Genomic DNA, 19,576 nt, shown 5'->3' with positions numbered 1-19,576 from the left:
TAAATTCGCACACTTCGCCACGAAGCACGCTCCCGAGAATTCTCCAATCCAATTAAAAATGCCTATTCGCAGCGGAGGGGTGCGAATTGACTGTCAAATGAGATTTGCGAGAAATGCATGAAAATGTGGGGAGACCATACTGGACCCCCCCAAAATGGATAATTTTGTTAGTAGAATTGACGGCTGTTTGTGGCTATTAGGAAGTTACTGTAGGTATTGAAATGGTGTCAAATGGCTGATTTGTGCTTTTTTATTTTAAATGGAAGAAAATTATAAAAAAACAAAATTTTTTCGATTAATCTCAAACAAATGAAACGAAAAATGCAAAAAAAATAGGAAAAAGGGTGATTTTGGGGTACTTTGAGGGTACCTTGAAAAATGGAAAAATTCTAAAAAATTATTTTTCAACTAAAAACTTATTGTAATTAAATTTGGGGTGCCTAAACTAACGAAAAAGTTGATTTTGGGGTAATTTGAGGACTTTTTTTTTTTTTTTTACCTAAAAAAAATGACGTAATTATTGGACTAAATAAGATAATTAGGAACTTCCAATTGCCTAATTGGTCATTAGTGTGTGTGTGTGTGTGTGTGTGGGGGGGGGGGGGGGGGGGTGTTCAAGGGGTTCAGCACAGTGTCCCGACATTTTAACCTTAAAACAAAGATTTTCCTTTCCATCTCTCACAAGAGGTACAAGTGGAAAGTTGTGAATTCAGTGCTGTTGCTAATTGAATTGCAAAATGAATTTGTAATGTGAATTCGAAGTAAAAATTGCAACTAGCAATTTGCATCTCGCAATTCGCACCTAATAGGATTGACCCCAAAGAATTTTTTAGAGGACAAGAAAATTGCTGGATCCACAAGAAGTAATTTACCAGCTGATAAACTATATATATATATTCATATATATATTCAATTTTGGGGTAAAATAAATAAATAAATAATAGGGAACACAGGGCCTAATTCAGACCCGCTCGCGAGCGCTGATCGCTCGCAAGCGGGTCGATGTTGGCTAAGTGCGCATGCGCACGACGGAGGCGGCTCCGTCGTGCGCGAGACCCGAATAACGACGACCAAGCCGTCGTTATGGGTCTCGCACCAAAAGGGGCGTGCTGTCGATGGTGAGTGACAGCACGCCCCCTTTGGTGGGCTGCCAGGGGTGTGGCTGCCCAGACGGAGGCGTTCCCATGGGAACGCCTACCGTCTGGGGCCGGCCCCACTGACATCACAAGTGATGTCAGTGGGAGTGCTTTTGGCTCTGATAGAGTCAAAAGCACTTCAGGGCTTGTGGCAACGAGACCTTACCGCAAGGGTCTCGTCGCAAGCCCGATGGTCGCGATGGTCTTGACCATCACGACCATCATTTTGGCCGCTCGCTATAGCTGTGGGTGGTCACCCACAGCTATGCGAGCGGCCAGGAGGCCGTTCAAAAAAAAAAAAAAAGGACGGCCCTGATTCAGAGCGAGCACTCTGTCAGAGCATCTGGCTCTGAATCAGGGCCACAGTTCTAAAATAGCGAAATTGATTCCAGAGGTGTTCCCTTATATGCGGAAGGTGTTTTCTTCATTGCGGGAGTAGTGTCAGGTGCATTTTTGAAGAATTTTTAAAAATCATTTTAGGGACTTAAAAATATGCCTGCACCCATTTTCATGTACCCCAAATGTGATGGGCATAGTTCTTTTTCCCCAAAAAAATTGCTAAATTCTCTTCTGCATCACCTTCTTCAAAGCCGCATTTATGCACCTGCCGCCACTACTTAAAAACCCGACTTCCCTTCTGCATGCAAAAACGGGGGGTACCCATAGTGAACCCCTATGTCTGGACATCTTTAGGGGGTTCCTAGGGTGATTTCCTGAAAATTCCCTTTTTTTTCCGCCTCTGCAAGTTTCGCCGGTTCCCATTTTCGCGTCCTTTGAAGTTGAATACGGGGGCGCGCGCGATTGTTTTCCGCCTGGAAAACAGACGAAGGAGGCGAAAAGTCCAGCAAGTTGAAAAGTCTGGACTTTCGCCTCAAATTGAATACGGGCCTAAATGTTTTATGTTTTACAGCATTTTTAATGTAAAGATCAACGGTAATTAAACCTTTACGGGTCTATGTACTCAGGGTCTGATTCAGGTTGGATCGCACGCAGCTGATGTTTGTAATCTCCGCATGTATATACGATCCCAGAGCGCGTATGCGAACCAGGCGCTGGGATCGGTTATGCAGTACGCAGACCCATCACTCAGTAATTAACAGAAAGTGCCATTTGTGGGTGGTGATGGGGGGGTGGTCGTGCAAACGCAGGCGTCAGTGCGTCCTTTGCAGGGGCGTGCATAAATTATTCACAGTGATCCCATACGCAGCCTGAGTACTCACTGCGTGCAGGGAGTTTAGTAACTTCTGCGGCAGGGTCATGTCAGCCAGAAGTGTGCGTGCAGCACGATGTTACCGATAAATTTGCATACTTGCACATTAGTACGGATGTGAGAAGAGGGTGAGCGGGCGGCATTATGTAGTGCTGGGCGTCTGCATCTTGTGCTGCGACGGAAGTGCGAATGCATTAATTAGCATATTCTCACAGCGGTCGGTTGCGTGCGAACGCAGCATTGTGCTCCAACCTGAATGAGGCCCAAAGTCTAGAGAAATAAAGTGGAAGGAGATAAAGAACCAATCACTTCCTGTCATTTTTCAAACACAGCCTGTAAAGTTATCAGCTGATTGGCTGATACGCTATCTCTGTCCTAAGCTTAGTGCATAGATCCCTAAATATAAATAATTACATTTAATAAATCACTGACAATACTTTTTAGTTTGGGTTGTCTCTACTTTTATGAGATGTTATTCCAACAGGAACATGGATTCTGGGTAATGCCACTTACGTAGCAGACTGTTACCTTCATACCCTTATACACTAGGTTGTTAGAGCGTGGCCCAGGCTTGCACCGACAAATAATATCATAAGCACACATCCCGTTTCATCATGACTGGAGTCTGCTGTGCAGTGCTATATTCTGTTCCTCATATGAAATGCTAGATAGACACCACAGGAAGTGAGAGAGCATCCAGCCCTTTCTGCTACTGAAGCAAATGGGCATTTGTCCTGAAATAGGAGAGGACACCAACAACATGAAAGAGCTCCAAATTCTGAAGCTCTACACGTTGAACAGCTGACCAGAAGACAACCACTTTCCAGGTTACTTATCTTATGTCTACAAATTCAGTGGCTCAAAGGGCGACTCTTGTGATGCTTGAAGAACCAAATTCAAGTGGTGCAAGACCACCGGAGGAAATTAAGGAAATTGTACATGAAGAATCCCATATGGTAATGTTTGAACCTCTGGGATTAATGCCCTTTAATAAATCTGACAAAGCTGACATCTGAACATTCACAGATCCAAGTCAACCCCGCATCAAGTCCTTCCTGTAAAAACAAGAGTAACTGTTATGATACACAGCTGCGGATCATTTTGGTCGCAGGTCCAGGCCGTATTAGGCGATTGCGACACTGCATTGTGCCTTAGATTCCAGTCCTGGCTGTTGCTAGACAGCTGGAACTGTGGCTGTGTGTGTGTAGCTCATAGCTGCAATCCAATCACTCATCAAGGAGGCTTTCTGCAGGGCTTGCTCTCATTGGTCCCTACTTCTGTTAATTGACAGCCAGCCCTGCACTTCCTGCCGATGATCAATTGCCTGACTTCTGGAGTATGTGTGTTTCCTTGTGCTCAGAAGCTTGTGTTTTAGCTGGTCTCACCTTGTCTGCAGTACTAGGTAACTGTTGCTTCCAGTTTCCTGAACCTGCCTTCCTGATCAGAAGTTAACCTGCTGTAATTCTACCTGCTTACGTTCTCGCTGCCGGTACCAGTCGGAGCAGCGACTTCTGCAGCCGTGGCCTACCTGTCCTCAGCCCGCGGCATTTCCGCACCACAGTCTAAGTCACGACAGTCTGTGATCAGCCGCTTCAAGCTAACAGTGGTATCCATCTCACTGCAAACTGCCTGAGCTTTAAGCCGCACCTGTGACCATCTGTCTGAGCCACACCGGAATTCATAGCTAGTCGTGCCATAGCCTGAGACCCTGCTGTACCACAGTCCCAGTCTCTCCTGCTCATAGCTAGCGTCTATCCACCCAGTGTTAAGCTGCTTTATGCCTGGCGACCCAGTCATAACACAGTCCTCAGACGAACCTGAGACCATCGCCAATTGCTGCTGCCAGTGTACTTTTATCATTTTTCCAGTACAAGATGCATTCTGCCTGCAGCTTCACTCCAGCTAGTTCCTGCAGTGGTAGGACGGCCACTTCAGAGTATAACCTTGTCTCTTGACAGCAGTCCTGCGGTATTTCGTCAGTTGTGTAAGCCTCTACTGCTGGAGGCTTAAGTCCAGGTGGCCACCTAAGTACCGGTGTGAACATCTATCACTAAAGGAACAGTGGGTGGCTGTTATTGGCGGAAGATCCTCTCCTTGGCTCTCAAGGTCTTACATAACTATACGGAATACCGTAAAAGTAACCTTGCCTGCCTATAGTTAGTAGTTGGGAAACTTTTCCTTTCACAACCAGTCCATTCAGGATTTCCTAACTTGATTTTTTTTTTTTTTTGCCTTCCCCAGGCTCATCATAATCCATCACATGATCTGTTATCTCTCTCTCTTCCGGGCAAACCTGGGCCGCTTTCAGCATATTGCGCACTCCTCCTTAGACCATCTGCCCAAATGTACTGGAGGACCACTGCTTCCTAACCCGAGACTGACGTCCACACTCCCAGACAGCAAACATACTACCACTGTCTAGGTTGCTGGTGGGCAACCACCACAAAAGTGACTAACATTAGTCGATAGAGTGAAAAATTGGGAGGACAAATGAAGACAGAGATTGTGAGGAAGTGGAACAGGTACCCTATCTGAAAATCCAGGGAGCTAAACTCTCGGCAAACTGGACTGTTTTGAAACCATTTTCCCCAGTACACTCATGCACTGACATATCCAATTTTGGCAGTACCGTTACCAGATTCTGTAATGGTCGTGCGGGAGAAACACCCTCAGTAATCTGGTGTCTAGCAGCATGCCAAGCAAGAGTCTCCTCTGAGACAGAACCAGATTAGATTTGGAATAATTTAAAATCCAACCCTGAGATTCCAGCAGTTCTGTTTCTAACATGTTCTAACAGAACTTTTGGAGAAATTGTTTTTATGAAAAGGTCTAAATAAGGGATAACGGTTACTCCTTTGGGCTAGAGAAGAGCTGTTATCAGTATGGTAAATATTCTCAGATGGTTGGTGATGCCGAAATGAAGAGCCATAAACTAATAGCACAAATCTGAGAAGTGACTGATGTCCCTCCCAGATAGGAACATGTAGGTAGGCATCATCGATGCTCATGAACATAATAAACTCCCCACATTCCATGTTTTGGTCTATAGACCTCGGTGATTCCATAGTAAAATAGTCCACCTAAAGATGAATATTGAGACTTTAAATTTAGAATGGGTCTGAAAGATCTATCTGGCTTCTGAACCAAGAACAGATTGGAGTAAAACCATGATCCTCTTTGGCTGGTACCGGGACAGCAACCACTGCCAAAAGCAACGTCTGAATGCTTTCTGTACAGTGCGATGCTTCCTTGGATCTACTGGTAAACCAGTTTTAAAAAATTGGTTTAGACTGAGACTTACTAGGAATATGATGTACCCCCTGGTAGCGATTCTCTTCACCCAAGCATCCAAGGTGGATTCTAAAACACATCTTATTTATACTAAATAGGGGGGGCTCAAATAGACATTACTGCAGTTAGGCTTGCCGCTTGACTGTGGGTCTAGGGCATGGGTGCAAAGTAGCCACGTCTGCCTGCTTCAGATTGCTGGGACTGTTCTCTGCTTCTACCATGGACATAAAAGATTAGTAAAGGATGAACAGGAGGCGCCACTAATCCTAGTAGTCCAAGAAGCAGATGACGAATGGTGAGAACTTTTCCCCCAAGTAGTCAGTGAAATTATCTTGTCTAGCTCTTCTCCAAACAAAATTTCCCCAGCAAACAGAAGAGCTTCCAAAGACCCTTAGGACTATGGACCTCATTCAGAGTCGGTCGTAAGTGGCCGCTCGGTCGTACCCAGCGATGTTCGCAAAACAGCGCATGCGTAAGTTTCGCAATGCGCATGCGCAAACTAGCTGTTGCGATCGGAAATTTCTCTCTCCTTCAACTTGGCCAGGTCGTTAGTTTGAGTGACAGGATGAGGCGTTTGTAGGTGGTAACAGGGGAAGGTGCTTGTGAACGGGGGAGTGGAGATCTGAACGCAGGCGTGCCTGCAAACAGCGTTTTATGGGAGTGCATAATTAAGTAGTGTCATGGCACATGTGACATGGGAGGTTTTTACACTGACTTGATCGTAGTGCTTAAGAGAGGGCATGGTCAACCATTAGCTCTACGACCAGCTCTGATGGTTCCCGATGGTCTTGATTAATCCTTATATGCCTGGAGATGATGTGTATTGCGATCGAGAAGGGGGCGTGTTTTTTGTCTTACGGCCGCATCCTCCCCTTGCTCATCCAGCTAACGATCCCATCTTAACGACGCAACTTGCGAGCTCTTAATTTGCATGTCCAGCCCCTTTTCCCTTACGACCGAGCGGCCGCAACGACTGACTCTGAATGAGGTCCTATGTATCAACCTGCTAAGAACACAGCCAAACTGTTCAATATTCTGTGACTGCAGCAGCCAAAGTTATGCCAAAAATGCTTGATGAAGCAATGGCTGTCTATCCAAAGTAAACTGATGCTTCTCCAATCTGCGCCAACAATAAAAGCAGATCTGTCTTCGGAGAACCAGAGTGGTGCCCTTCCTCCAACTGGATAGCATTCTCCCACCTTATTTAGCCAGGCTGATGCTAAGACAGGTATAAGTATAGCCCCCACTGCTGTGAAAATGGATTCATGGAACCCATCAATTTTTCTTTCTGAATTATACTTCAGAAACCCTGCAATACGGAGAGGAATAGTGTTAGCTTTTGGCAACCGAGTAATGTGAGAATCCAGCTTTGGAGGAATTTCCCACTTACCTGCCACAGGCCGTGGTTAAAAATACTGATCATAATCAGTAGCAGAAAGAAGTAGTAATGTCCCTGTATAGGTCATTGGTACGGCCTCATCTAGAATGTTCAGATCTGGAGGCCGCATCTTCAGAAGGATATAAATACATTATAAACTATACAAAGAAGGGCAACTAAACATGCTTGGGATAGACGTAATGATATACTTACAAAGAATAAAGGATCAAATAGGGTTCGAGATTACCATAAAGGGGTAGACTAGATGGGTCAAATGTTTCTATCCTCACCCTGAATCTGAAGTACTTCTCTCATTGCTCTGACCAATACCTCACCACCTGACTACTTCCTGGATCCTCTTCCAAAAAGTAAGTAATATACAGATCTGAATCTGCTTCTTCCACTCCTTCTAAAGAACAGACCTCAGACACTGACCCTTCCCAGGACTGTAGAGGCACTGGCACGGACCAATTCTGGGCACTAGAGGTGAAAGCTGTCTCCAGGCACTTTCCCTGAGATGAAGAAACCTGGACAAATGTTTGTAATGAACAGGCTAAACCGTGAGCCCTGGGATGCTGACTCCAAAGTATGCACTTGGGAAAATATAGAAGCAGCCTGACAGTCTTTTGCTCTCTACTAAACTCCAAATGTTACAGATCAGATACTGCTTGAGAGCTTTCGCCCAAACTGGTTCCCCCTTGATCAGTGACAGACACAGCAGATTATTGAGACTAAGCCCGAAGTTTACATGTAGTACAGATGTCCCCTGCTTATTTATGAAAAAAAGGGAACTTTTTCCACAACTTCATCTGGAACTTCTACTTTGGGAGCATAGGAACATTCTTTATGGCTAGTGCAGGAATTCTTGCTAGAAAGGGAGCAAATGTAGAGGTACTCTCCCCAGAGTCCTATAAATCATCAATGCACAATGGTAAGAACCTTGGTAAGAAGCTGAGGAACGTCTGGGGGTCTTCAGTTCCAGCAGCGTCTCCTGGCGAGAAGCCTCCTCTTCCTGGAGTTTGTGGTTCTCCCATGCCAGACGTCCATGACATAAAACAACCCTGGTTAGTGCACTTACATATCAGGATAGGTGCAGTAAGTCACATGGCCTGTGATCTAACATCCTTATATCACATGACACAACTATGTGAATAATTACATATGTAATAACATAGGGAGCTGTATGCCAGTGCATTGATCCAGGACTCTGGGTTCTATGCGGACAGCCAAGTAATGGATTAGTGTGTTAGCTCTCAGCTGTACATCACAGCATTAAAACAGGTAATAGGCATCATCTTCAGGGAGATGTGTATTGTCCTTAAAATAGTTCTTACAAGGACTGTTATACACCCTCTGTGGGAGGGATGATACATTCAGAAGTGCAAGGTGGTACATGTACAAAATCCAGCAGCGGGCGCTCTTTATACAGAACCCAAACCAGTCTCCAGCCCTGGCATCATAACATAAAGGCTTGGGAAATACTGCACCGTCCTAGTGGATGACTGAGCAGGAAAGACAATCAGGGTGATGGGGCAGACTCAACCAATCAAGGACTATATATGCCCAACTCATTTATCTCCTGGGTTGGAAAGAGGACAGACCTCCTTTCATCACAACAGGACAGCTTACAGCACAGGGGTATTACATATGAATGCTTAGCACCAGGGGGTAGCTCTAACCACACTAAGCAGAACATGATCTTACACTGGAATTAGACACAATTTACAGTAATCATTAATTCCCAAATATCTGTATGGTTCAACAATGGAACATCTCCACAGAAACCTCTAGCACACAGGACTGACATACAGGGATCCTCATGTGGGATTTCAAGCTAAGGAATGTAGTGGTCAAGCTAACACCACTCCTGATCTTGCCTTAGACTAATGCTTTATTAATATGAGAATTCCTGTCTGAGAATGTTACAAAAACAGGTTCTCTCTCAAAAACACCAGTAACTAAAACACACGTACTGTATATACTATAATGTACTGTAATATACTATGAGCTCTGTGCCAATAAGACAAATTCAGTTATACAATATTTCTTCCATGTCCAGGTGAAACCAATCAGTTATTATTCAGATTGTTTCTATAATTAATCTTATGGATTACTACTTCTCTATAGCCATCCTTGGCAAGGACCACGGCGGCTGTTTCCATATGTGCCCATGTAGGAGGTTCAGAGTCACATCATATGAAGGAAAGATCACAGCGGCTATATAACCGTGTGCGCTCTCTGCCCTTATAAGGACGTCTGTAGACACCCGTTTGGAGGGGAACAGCTACCTATGAATGGTCTCTTGTTACCACGGATCCAGAAAATTACTGTAAGATACCCCTCGGTTATGATAGAGTTAATAAACACCTTAAGTAGAGGAAGGGTGTTAATCTAGGATGTTGTTTTAATTATACAATCACATACTGGAGAAACTTACGATGGTAATAAATGAATGTTATGCTGTATATAGAAAAGGGGGTAATAAGGACAAAGGTTTCTTTTACAACTGATTCTATGTGAGCATTATACTGACAGTCTGTATGAGGTGTCTGAGGCCATTTTGTATTATCAAAACTGTATAGGATTAAACACTAAATAAGATCTCTGTTATTTATACCTCAGCCTTTACTTCACTTATATCGCCATGAAAGACTCCGACATAGTAGGAATGCTTTGACATACCCTGAAAGTAGGGATACTGAACTGCCACTGCAAAAGGTCTTATTTATTCTCATTATTTTATTAGTAAATGACTGATACACCTGTATCTAATAGGAGTTGGCTACTCACACAGAGCACTAACACTGACCATTTTTTTATTTATGTGTTGCGTTTCTGTAATAAGTGTTTATTACTCACCTGTGCTAATATCTGTAGGGATTTCCTCCTTCTTACACTGCTGATCACCATTCACATACGTCTCTTCTTCTCCCTCTGTATCTTCTGCCTTTATATCAGTTACATAAGTTTCTTCTTCTTCCTCTACATCGTCTGCCTTCACATCAGTCACATACGTCTCTTCTTCCTCTGTATTTTCAGCCTTCATATCAGTCACATACGTCTCTTCTTCTCCCGCTATATCTTCTGCCTTCATATCAGTCACATTCGTCTCTTCTTCTCCCTCTGTATCTTCTGCCTTCATATCAGTCACATACGTCTGTTCTTCTCCCGCTATATCTTCTGCCTTCATATCAGTCACATACGTCTCTTCTTCTCCCTCTATATCTTCTGCCTTCGTATCAGTCACATACGTCTCTTCTTCTCCCTCTATATCTTCTGTCTTCATATCAGTCACATACGTCTCTTCTTCTTCCTCTAATGGTTCAAACTTTATATCAGTCACATATATCTCTTCTCCCTCTGTATCTTCTGCCTTCATATCAGTCACATACGTCTCTTCTTCCTCTAATGGTTCAAACTTTATATCAGTCACATATATCTCTTCTCCCTTTGTATCTTCTGCCTTCATATCAGTCATATCTTCACCCTAAATAACCCACAAATCAATAACACTTTAATAGTAATGGTTGCGGAATGGAAACAAATTGAGGTGAGACTTAATATAGATATAAACGTTGTCACAGAGACACTCCTAGATCACCTCACCTCTCATTCATATCATGTATTATAACTATAGATATATGTGATGTCACTGTGACACTCCCAGACCCCCTCAACTCTCCAGTCATGTCCCTGTATTATTACTATAGATATAAGTGATGTCACTGTGAAACTCCCAGATCTCCTCACCTCCCCAGTCATGTCCCTGTATTATTACTATAGATATAAGTGATGTCACTGTGAAACTCCCAGATCTCCTCACCTCCCCAGTCATGTCCCTGTATTATTACTATAGATATAAGTGATGTCACTGTGAAACTCCCAGATCCTCTCACCTCCCCAGTCATGTCCCTGTATTATTACTATACATATAAGTGATGTCACTGTGACACTCCCAGATCCCCTCACATCCCCAGCCATGTCCCGGTATTATAGCTATATTTAGTGATGTCACTTTGACACTCCCAGATTATCTCACCTCCCCAGTCATGTCCCTATTTTAGTACTATAGAAAGTGGTGAAATCATAGTGACAATCCCAGATCCCCTCACCTCCCCAGTCATGTCCCTATATTATTACTATAGATATTAGGGATGTCACTGTGAAACTCCCAGATCCTCTCACCTCCCCAGTCATGTCCCTATATTATTACTATAGATATTAGGGATGTCACTGTGACACTCCCAGATCACCTCACCTCCCCAGTCATGTCCCTATATTATTACTATAGATATTAGGGATGTTACTGTGACACTCCCAGATCCCCTCACCTCCCCAGTCATGTTCCTATATTATTACTATAGATATAAGTGATGTCACTGTGACACTCCCAGATCCTCTCACCTCCCCAGTCATGTCCCTGTATTTTTACTATAGATATAAGTGACATCACTGTGACACTCCCAGATCCCCTCACCTCCCCAGTCATGTCCATGTATTATTACTATAGATATAAGTGATGTCACTGTGACACTCCCAGATCCCCTCACCTCCCCAGTCATGTCCATGTATTATTACTATAGATATAAGTGATGTCACTGTGACACTCCCAGATCCCCTCACCTCCCCAGTCATGTCCCTGTATTCTTACTACAGATATAAGTGATGTCACTGTGACACTCCCAGATCGTCTCACCTCCCCAGTGAGCAGGTACAGGATCTCTAGGGTGAGATGAAAGATCCTCTCAGACATGTGACCCCTGTCTGTGTCTCATCCTCACAAAACGTCTAATAAAGACCTCATAGCTGGATTTTGTAAGAATAAATATAACTACAAAAAAATCACAGAGAACACGTAACATTTTCAGGTATGAGTGACCAGTAAGTCTCCTCTTTCCTCCTAGCCATAGGTCACAGGTCAGTGTCTGTCACCATAGGCTTCTTCCCCAGTATCATAATACCAGGACACTACAGGCTACTCCCCGGTATTAACATTCTTGGACACCATATTTAGTACAAAACAGACTAATCTCTCTGTATAAAGGAGACCACAGGCTGCTTCCCCTGTAAAGTAGGACACCACAGGCTGTTCCCCATGTATAGTATGACCACAGGCTGGTAGGACACCACATGCTGATCCTCCTGTATAGTGAAACACCATAGGCCGCTCCCCCTGTATACATGACTCCACAGGCTGCACCTTGTATATAAGACCACACAGGCTTCTTCCCCTGTAAAGTAGGGCACTATAGGCTGCTCCCCCTGGAAACAGGTCCCCACAGGTTGCTCCCCCTAGATATAGGAGAGCACAGGCTGCTCCCCCTGTATATAGAACACCACAGGCTGCTCCACTTGTATATAGGACACCACGGGCTGCTCACCCTGTAGGTAGCAAACCGCTCCCCCTCTATATAGGACACCATAGGCCACTCCTCCTGTATATAGGACTCCACATGCTGCACCCCATGTATAAAGGACACCACAGTTCTCCTCAACTTGTATATAGTGCACCACAGGTTGCTCCCCCTGTATATAGTGCACCACAAGCTGCTCCCCCTGTATAGTGCACCACATTCTGCTTCCCCTGTATATAGTGCACCACAAGTTGCTCCCCCTGTATATAGTGCACCACATGCTGCTTCCCCTGTATATAGTGCACCACATGCTGCTCCCTTGTATAAAGGCACCACAGGCTGCTACCCCTGTATATAGGATACCACAGGCTGCTCCCCCTGTACATAGGACACCGCAGGCTGCTCCACCTGTATATAGTGCACCACATGCTGCTACCTTTGTATATAAGAGAGCACAAGCAGTTCCCCCTGTATATAGGACACCACAGGCTGCTCCCCCTGTAGATAGGACACCACAAGCTGCTCCCCCTGTACATAGGATACCACATGATACTCCCCATGTACATAAAACACCACAGGCTGCTCCCCGTATATAGGCACCACAGGCTGCTCCTCCTGAACATAGGAAACCACAGGCTGCTCCCCCGGTATATAGACACCACAGGCTGCTCCTCCTGTACATAAGTTACTATTACCTACTGCTGCCGCTTCTCAGCTCCGGAAGCTGTTACAAGACAGACCGGAAATCAATTGGACCGCCCAAACAGACCAGGTGGAACGCACAGGGCGGAAGTGCAAGTGAAACGCACAGGGTAGAAGTGAAGGTGGAACGCACAGGGCGGAAGTAATGGTGGAACGCACAGGGCGAAAGTGATGGTGGAACGCACACGTCGGAAGTGGGGTGTGTAATGGCCCCAGGTTGCGGGAATGAGATAGATTCTCTTCCTGTGGAGTAGCACAGAGCCTGGCGAGGGGTTAGTACATACAGACAGTGAGTGAGAGCTGGATGTATGTAACATGCTGTATACAGGGAGCTGCTGTGTATAACTGTGATGCTGGTATATCCATATATACCCCCCCCTCTATATACCATGTGTCTCCTCATTGCCCCATGCTGGTTTTTATACCCCTCTATATACCATGTGCCTCCTCCCTGCCCCCTGCTAGTTATTATACCCCTATACCCCATCTTTATACCATGTTCCTACTCCCTGCCCCCTGCTGGTTATTATACCCCTATACCCCCTCTATATACCATGTGCCTCCTCCTTGCCCCCTGCTGCTTATTCTACCCCTGTACCCCCATCTATATACTATGTGCCTCCTCCCTGCCCCCTACTGGTTATTAAACCCCTATACCCCCTTTATTCACCATATGCCTCCCTTCTGCCCCCTGCTAGTTATTATACCCCTATACCCCATCTTTATACCATGTTCCTACTCCCTGCCCCCTGCTGGTTATTATACCCCTATACCCCCTCTATATACCATGTGCCTCCTGCCTGCCCCCTGTTGGTTATTATACCCCTATACCCCCTCTATATACCATGTGCCTCCTCCCTGCCCCCTGCTGGTTATTAAACTCCTATACCCCCTCTATATACCACGTGCCTCCTCCCTACCCCCTGCTGCTTATTCTACCCCTGTACCCCCATCTATATACTATGTGCCTCCTCCCTGCCCCCTACTGGTTATTAAACCCCTATACCCCCTTTATTCACCATATGCCTCCCTTCTGCCCCCTGCTGGTTATTATACCCCTTTACCCCCGTCTATATACAATGTGACTCCTCCCTGCCTCTTGCTGGTTATTGTACCCCCCCTCTATACCATGTGCCTCTTCTATATACCATGTGCCTCCTCTATATGCCATGTGCCTCCACCCTGCCCCCAGCTGGTTATTACACGCGTATACCCCCTCTATATTCCATGTGCCTCCACCCTGCCCCATGCTGGTTATTACATGCCTATACCCCCCTTTATATACCATGTGCCTCCTCACTGCCCCCTGCTGGTTATTATATGCCCTATACCCCTCTAAATTCCATTTGCCTACTCCCTGCCCCTCTATATACCATGTGCCTCCTGCTGGTTATTATACCTCTATAACTACCTACTATATACCACGTGCCTCCTCCCTGCCCCTGCTGTTTATTATACCCCTATACCACCTCTATATACCATGTGCCTCCTCCCTGCCCCCTGCTGGTTATTATACCCTTATATCCCCTCTATATACCATGTGCCTCCTTCCTGTCCCTCCTGGTTATTAAACCCTTGTACCCCCTCTATATACCATGTGCCTCCTCCCTGCCCCCTACTGGTTTATATACCCCCTCTGTATACCATGTGCCTCCAACCTGCCCCCTGCTCTTTATTATACCCCTATGCCCCGTCTGTGCACCATGTGTTTTCTTTCTGCCCTCTGCTGATCATTACACCCCATATCATATACCATGATCCTCCTTCCTGCCCCCTACTGGTTTATATACCCCCTCTGTATACCATGTGCCTCCAACCTGCCCCCTGCTCTTTATTATACCCCTATGCCCCGTCTGTGCACCGTGTTTTCTTTCTGCCCTCTGCTGATCATTATACCCCATACCATATACCATGTGCCTCCTTCCTGCCCCTGCTTTGTATTACTTCAATATATTACTTCTATACCCCCTTTATATACCATGTTTCTCTTTACTGCCCCCTGTTGGTTTATACCACATCTCTGTCACCCCTCCCTGTCCTATATATATATATATATATATATATATTTACACCATGTGCCTCCTTCCTGCCCACTGTAATATTACCCCTATACCCTCTCTGTCACCCTCTGTCATATGGTAGTCATATGACATTAAACAGATGCAGAATTTCATAAAAACAATGGTGAGCTTTGTTATAACGTGTAATTATTTATTCTCAAGTTAATGAATAAAGAGACGTTAAACCGAAGAACTCCATTGCTTTTCTTAGGAAATTCTGCATCTGTTTGATGTCACATGACTGCCTTCCATATTAAAAAAATAGGGTTGCATCCAAGATGGTTGACTTCAAGATAGCCGCCATATTGGTGACATACCCTAAAGAGTTTTCCCCCACTCCCATATCATATGTGTAGACACTGGATTAATATTTTAATACTCATTTCCTTTTTATAAGGGTGTTTCCACACTTAATGGACCACCCTGATTGGCATCCAGTGAATACATTGTCTAATACATATCACCAGCATGAGATGTACAGATACCGTTTGTATATTGGCATGCTGCACTGGGGAACACGTTTCACCATCCTGAGGCTTCATCAGGGATGGACCTTACACTCATCTCATCCCTAGTTAAAGGTTTATTGTTTATTTCCCCTATCGATATATTTATAAACTTGCAATATTTCCCCTTTCTTGTTTTTTGCCTCCATAATACTATATCTTTATTATCTTTAATATATAACCCTGGATATAAGTTAATTAATGGATGAGTTTCAAAGGCGCAAAATAAAGACAAGCTGCCAAATTTAGTAACTAAGAGAACCACCTAATCCTCTAAACCATCAAAGACATAAAATAAATATACCAAACAATCGGTGCTTAGTCTGCTTCTTACATACAAATGAATATATAAAATTGATGGGAAGAGATACAATCCTTATATTTCAGTTGTTCGTACGTCTGACCTCTGTGTACTCTCCAACGTGATACCATGCGGAAAAATCGGATAAAACAACCGTATTGGTACAGTTAGAATAGTGCGGTGTAGATCACCATTCAGTGGAACCTCCTGGTCTATAGAATAGTGCATATAGAGAGTCCAGCACCGTATATGTAGATAACTCCCATACATGTATGCTTACAGTGTATAGAATGGCGAATGACTTTAGCACATAAAAATTATTAGCGCCCCTTTTATGTAATTTAGACATATCTGGATGCCAATTATGTCTATGTCTAGCTGACCCCGTCTGTCTAGGAAACGTGGGAACACATTTGGATTGAGAAACCTTCCGGATATGTCAAAAGTCTGCCAAAGCTGTCCAGGTCTGGAACAAACACTGCAGTGAGAGCCTTAACATTCTTTTCTGCCCATCAGATGATCTGTGATGTTTCTCTCATGGCGAAGGCATTTTCTAGTCAGACAATTCACTGCTTGACCTTCCAGGCAAACTTGGGCTGCTTTCAGTATATGGCGCACTACTACTAAGACCATCTGCCCATCTGTACTGGAGGATCACTGCTCCTCAACCACCAAAGAAGCAATGAGTGATGACCTGGGAGAACATATTAAGATAAGACCTCTTCCACTTCCTCAAAATCTCTATCTGAAAAACCAGAGAGCGTTAAATTGGGCAAGCCTGACCACTTGGGATTAATGCCAGTATCCCATGAAGGAAAACTGACAAAGCTGATATCTGAACATTCAGAGATCCAAACCACAACCCCGCATCAAGTCCTTCCTGTAGAAACAACCGAAACCTTGCCTGCATATAGTTAATAGTTGGGAAAAATTTCCCTTCACACCAAATTACATAGGATTTCCAAACTTGATTATATTTTTTACCTGATACCGGCTTCCTCAGGATAAAACCCCAATCCTCTCAGGATGGTACCGGGACAATGACACTTGCCGAAAGCAACTTCTGAATCACTTGCAGTACAGCCAGATGCTTCCTTCGATGTACTGGTAATCCTGTTAGAAATAATTGGTTGCTATTGAGGTTTGCTAGGTGTATGATATACCCCCTTGGTATTGATTCTTTTTACCCAAACATCTAAAGTGGATTCTTACAACTTCTCCTTGAAAATAGACAAGCACCCACCTTGGGATCCATGGAATAGGCCCCCTGTCTGTCAGGCTTGCCGGCTGACTGTAGGTTTAGGACATGGGCACCAAGTAGCCCATGTCTACCTGCACCAGAATGCTGGGACTTAGGTGTTAGAGCCAGCCTATTCTTTGCTTCTACTAAGGACATAAGAACAGAAGTACTCACTAGTCCTAGTAGTCAAAGAAGCAGATGAAATAGATAACATAATATCCATAACTACTGGGGGAAAGTTGTCTAAACTATTCTTTTCCTGCAAATGAAAGATCTTCCAATGTATCAGCCAGCCAAGAACACAATCAAACTGCTCTATATGCTGACTCCAGTAGCCAAAACTTGGTGCCCCTACCATGCTTGATGAATCAATGGCTGTCTATCCAAGGTAAACCAATAATTCTCCTATCCGCTCATCAATTTTCCTTACTGAACTATTCTTCAGAGACCCTTCATTAGAGATAGGAATAGTGTTAGCTTTTGCCGAGTAATGGGAGAATCGACCTTTGGAGAAATTTCTCACTTATCTCTATCTACCATAGGCAAAGGGTAAAGAGACTTAAGCCTCCTAGAATGCTTCAACTTTCTGTCTGGGCAAAGCCATGCTTCACCCAGAAGTTCTTCTAACTCCTGGAAAGATGGAAAAATAACAAACTATTTCTTCTACCTTTATAACAGAGCAATATTTGGTACATCACATTCCTCACCCTGAATCTGAAGTACTTCTCTCACTCCCCAGACCAAAGACTCACCACCTGACTACTTCATGGATCGTCTTCCAAAACATATATGTACTATACAGATCTAAATCTGCTTCCTCCAGTCATTCCAGAGCACAGACCTCAGAGACCAGCCCTTCCCAGGACTGTAGAGGCACTGGCAGGGACTTTTTGCGGGCAGCGGAGGTGGAAGCTGTCTCCAGGCACTTTCCCTGAGATGAAGAAACCTGGAAAAATCTTTAAACTGAATGGGCTAAACCCTGAGCCAAAGAAGGTTCATTTGAATCCACCTGGCGCTGGGCTGCTGATACCAAAGTAACCACGTAGGAAAATAAAAAGTTGCCTGATTCTTGGTTTTGCTCTCTACTTTTCCGCTAACTGGTTAGAAGGAACAAGTATTGCTTAAGAGCTTTCGCACAACCTGGTTCCCCTCGATCAATGATGGACCCCTTCATACAACTGAGATTATCAAGTCTACCATTTTTCCCCCTATTTTCTAATACAAGTCCAAGCTCAGAGGTCCAGGGCTGGCTATGGATTTGTGGTCGGACCCCAGTCATTTTTGTTTCATTTTTTAAAACTATTTCTATCCCTTTAAACAAAATGACTGCACAGATCATTGTGATCTGTTCAGTACTTTACCCAAACTCACCTGCCAGAGGCAAGTCTATTGTTTGGGCAGGTTTGTTGCCGGGTTTCCACGGTGTCAAAACCCCCACTTGATAAATCTGGAACTTCTAACCTATTCATTCTATGGTAAAACAAAATATTGATGGTGTTTCGATATTCAGTTCTGCTTTATGTAAAGTGCGCTTTCGGAATGGTTTTGCGGTGGTTTTGGGCTTAGTAAATCAGCATATAGCAAAACCACTGCAAAATTTTACAACTCGCCATTAGTAAATTCTGCCCTACATATGCAGACGAGGAAATAGAAATAATAAAAATAATATAAAAGAGTAATAGCTAAATCTTTGTAGTAGCCACCTGTTATTACATGGGGTAAAACAAACAAAAAAACCCCTTTCCTTTTCTAAACCCTGAAACCCAGATATTGTTGTATGTGTGTGCCAGTTTGCGGGCAAACTATTAGTACCTTGACTGCTTTATGAAAAAAGTGGAACATCGTATTTAAAAACCCAATGTATCCCATTAACCCCATAGAACTTGTTCCACAACTTCATGCTGATCTGGAATTCCTACTTTAGGAGCTGAGGAATACTCTTTATGGAATGCACAATATGTCTTACTAGTAATGGAGCAAAATTAGAGGTACCCTCCTGACTCTAATGAATCATCAATGCACAGTGATAAGGACTTTGGTAAAGGGTATTAGAAGCTGAGGAGCCTGTGGGGGTCTCCAGTTCCAGCAGCGTCTGATTGCGAGAAGCCTCCTCTTCCTGGGGTTTGTGGTTCTCCCTTACAAGACATCCATAACATGAAAAACAACCCTGGATAGTGCACTTACATATCAGGATAGGTGCAGTAAGTCACACGGCCTGTGATCTTACATCTTCACATCACATGACATAACCACATGCATAATATCATATGTAAATCATAGGTAGTTGTATGCCAGTGTACAGCTTACCTCATAATAGGGGCTGATGGCTCCTGATGTATGAGATACACCAGAGAGTGCGGGGAGGAGACTGGTCAGATCTCTGGGCTGGTAACACACA

General features: G+C 44.2%; 2 protein-coding genes across 2 annotated transcripts in view; both read right to left on the bottom strand.

Moving 5' to 3' along the window:
- LOC148474868 (uncharacterized) overlaps positions 1–13,099 on the bottom strand; it is a 49,501-nt gene extending 36,402 nt beyond the window's left edge. Inside the window, exons 1-2 of the mRNA XM_088458074.1 lie at positions 13,065–13,099; positions 9,875–10,502 (exon numbers count right to left, since the gene is read on the bottom strand). Coding sequence (XP_088314200.1) covers positions 9,875–10,493 — 619 coding nt within the window. The 5' untranslated portion in view covers positions 10,494–10,502; positions 13,065–13,099. The remainder of the gene's footprint in view (positions 1–9,874; positions 10,503–13,064) is intronic.
- Positions 13,100–17,697: 4,598 nt separating this feature from the next.
- The window catches only part of LOC148474867 (uncharacterized), an 85,414-nt gene continuing 83,535 nt past the window's right edge, over positions 17,698–19,576 (bottom strand). The window contains 1 exon segment of the mRNA XM_088458075.1: positions 17,698–17,808. Within this exon segment, the coding sequence (XP_088314201.1) occupies positions 17,698–17,808 (111 nt within the window).

Source organism: Taudactylus pleione, unplaced genomic scaffold (genome assembly GCF_031769625.1).
Source record: "Taudactylus pleione unplaced genomic scaffold, aTauple2 ptg000804l, whole genome shotgun sequence".
NCBI lineage: Eukaryota > Metazoa > Chordata > Amphibia > Anura > Myobatrachidae > Taudactylus > Taudactylus pleione.
Note: the sequence above shows the minus strand (reverse complement) of the source record. Positions and strands in the feature narration are given on the sequence as shown.